Consider the following 2,500-nt stretch of genomic DNA (forward strand, 5'->3'; position numbering starts at 1 on the left):
CTACGGGAACCTACTGAAGGTTGACAGTTTTGGTTACATCCTCGTCTGTGTTCATGGATTCAGCTTCCTCAGTGGGTAAGTACAGCATTTCCTTCATACGCATCCACCCTGAGCTGTTTTCCTTTGCTCGTTTCAATCATTGGACTGCGACCATCCTGGGGCACAGCCATGACTCTATATGCCCCTCTGCCCCCTCCAAACAACAAACAAAGCAACAAGAATTATGTTTGTGGGTGGTGGGGAGTGACTAAATTGATTGCATCAACCCCAGTGTGCAGCTGGTGCTTATTTGATTTCAGAGGGGGTGGGGGTAGTTGGTTACTAGTTGAGGACGTGGTGGGGGTTTAGTCATATGGTCAGTTCTGATTGAGTTAAGACCAAAGGCGTTCCAGTCATGACCAACCCAAGGTAACACAAAACCACATTATCCAATATGGTCCTTTTTTTCCTAAGGCAAACAGAATTGTGATTTGAATGTGGTTTAGCTATTGTGAAGGCTGCTAATATCAGTAATCTTCCTGCTCGTGGTCATGATGGTGGTGGTGGCGGTGGTGGTGGTGGTGGCGGTGGTGGTGTAGGTGGTGGTGGGAGTGGTAGCAGTAATTGTTGTTGTTTTAACAAATGGCTTTGTTTTTCAAAAGGCCAACAATTCCTTGTTGATTTCAAGTGGGGTTTATGGATGGATGGATGGGTGGTGGGGTGGTGGGGGTAAGAGGTTACTCCTCAGACTTACACACACACACACACACACACACGCACAAACACAATCCAGCAACTATACACATACGCACGCACATGCGTATAAAAACACAGACTGCCGGCCCCTCCTCACCCCATCTCCATACCTTTTCTGTAGACCCCACCTCCCCACAACCCACCATCTCCCATCACACCACCAGTTCGTCTCTCTCTCTCTCTCTCTCTGCCATCTCTATGCTAACCCTCCATGGCCACTTCTGCTACCACCACCACCCCTTAAGCTTTCTTACCTTTTTTTGTTTTACCATTAGATTAACAGAATGCACTCTTGGAGACTCTTGGAGAGCATCCTTTAAAAGAGAGAAGAAGGGAGGAAGGGAGATGGAGACAGAGGGAGAGGAAGAAAAACGGAGAGAGAGAGAGAGAGAGAGAGAAAGAGCTGGAGATAGAGAGAGAGAGAGAGAGAGAGAGAGGAAGAAGAACAGAGAAACAGAGAGAGAGAGAGAAGAAGGAAAGAAGGAAGAGAGCTGGAGAGAAAAAGAGAGGAAGAAAAACAGAGAAACACAGAAAGAGAGAGAGAAAGAGGAAGGAAGGGAGATGGAGACAAAGAGAGAGAGAGAGAGAGAGACTAATGAATCAGTGCAGTTTTCTTGTTTGCTGGACAAAGACTGACCTTTTCTGCTGCATCTGTGATGCAGCACATGGTGCATCTATGACTTTGATTACGGCAAACCACTAATGGAAGAGCCGAGCATTGAAAGGTCATCTCAGACAACAACAACAGTTTCTGTGACGCCATCATCGTCATCGTCATCATCATGGTCGTTGTTGTTTTTTCTCCTTCTTCTTGTCTTTAGGAGAATATCATTTGGTCCGTTTAATGGTTAAATCAGAGGAATTCACAGTTCCTGACTGAAGGGAATTATTTGCTTAGCAATGGCTGAATATGATGGCAGCTGTTGGTGGTGGTGGTGGTGACAACGGCGGTCGCAGTGGTGGTGGTGGTGCTGATGGTGTTGTTAATGTTGTTGTTGGTGCTGGTGGTAGTGGTGAGAGTGGTGGTGGTATGTTATAATAGTGTGGTGTTTTTCATGGTGGCAGTGGTGGTGGTGCTGCTGCTTCTCGTTGAGGTGGTGGTGGTGGTGCTGCTGCTTCTCGTTGAGGTGGTGGTGGTGGTGCTGCTGCTTCTCATTGAGGTGGTGGTGGTAGTGCATGAATGTAATTCTTCTCCCAAATAAATTGCATTTCATATTCAATGCTCTGATGAAGCTATAAGGTGATACTCAGGCACTCAACCATGAGTCTACTGCATCTCATAGCAGAAACAGCTGTAAGCTAATGAAGGTCATAAGATAATCGTTTATTCCTTTGTCATCTCATTTTTTTTATATATATATATACTGTATAATGATTATCGTATTTTCAGACATGCAAATCAATATAGTCTATAGTGTAAATATGTAGAGTAAACATGAAAAACATTGCTATCTTTTCCAAATCCTGCTGTATTTCACATGGAATTTTTGGTCCTCCCAAAGTTGTCTTGGTGTACAAGGGGTTACTGAAACGTTTCTAGCTTTAAGGGTATTGTGAAAAATCTGGTTGGAAGCCCAACCTTCCAAGTTCTTTTGCAGGGCTCAGAAAAACTGAAGGACTGCTGCAATAAGTGTGTGAATCTGAGAGGGGAATATGTTGAATAAAATCATAATTAATTGATCCCCTTGTATTTTCTTTTACCCAAAGCCAGGAACTTTCAGCACCTTCCTCATATTAGTCGACCTACGTTTTTCAACTCTAAATT

General features: G+C 44.3%; 1 protein-coding gene across 3 annotated transcripts in view; it reads left to right on the top strand.

The window, feature by feature from the left end:
- Positions 1-2,500, top strand: part of LOC106879215 (cytosolic purine 5'-nucleotidase) — a 145,754-nt gene that overhangs the window by 47,430 nt on the left and 95,824 nt on the right. For all 3 annotated transcript variants that reach the window (XM_052975850.2, XM_052975851.2, XM_089339582.1), the window contains exon 5: positions 1-75. This exon is cut by the window's left edge and continues 21 nt beyond it. In XM_052975850.2, coding sequence (XP_052831810.2) covers positions 1-75 — 75 coding nt within the window. The remainder of the gene's footprint in view (positions 76-2,500) is intronic.

This window comes from Octopus bimaculoides, chromosome 22 (genome assembly GCF_046866305.1).
Source record: "Octopus bimaculoides isolate indiv1 chromosome 22, ASM4686630v1, whole genome shotgun sequence".
Classification (NCBI taxonomy): Eukaryota; Metazoa; Mollusca; class Cephalopoda; order Octopoda; family Octopodidae; genus Octopus; species Octopus bimaculoides.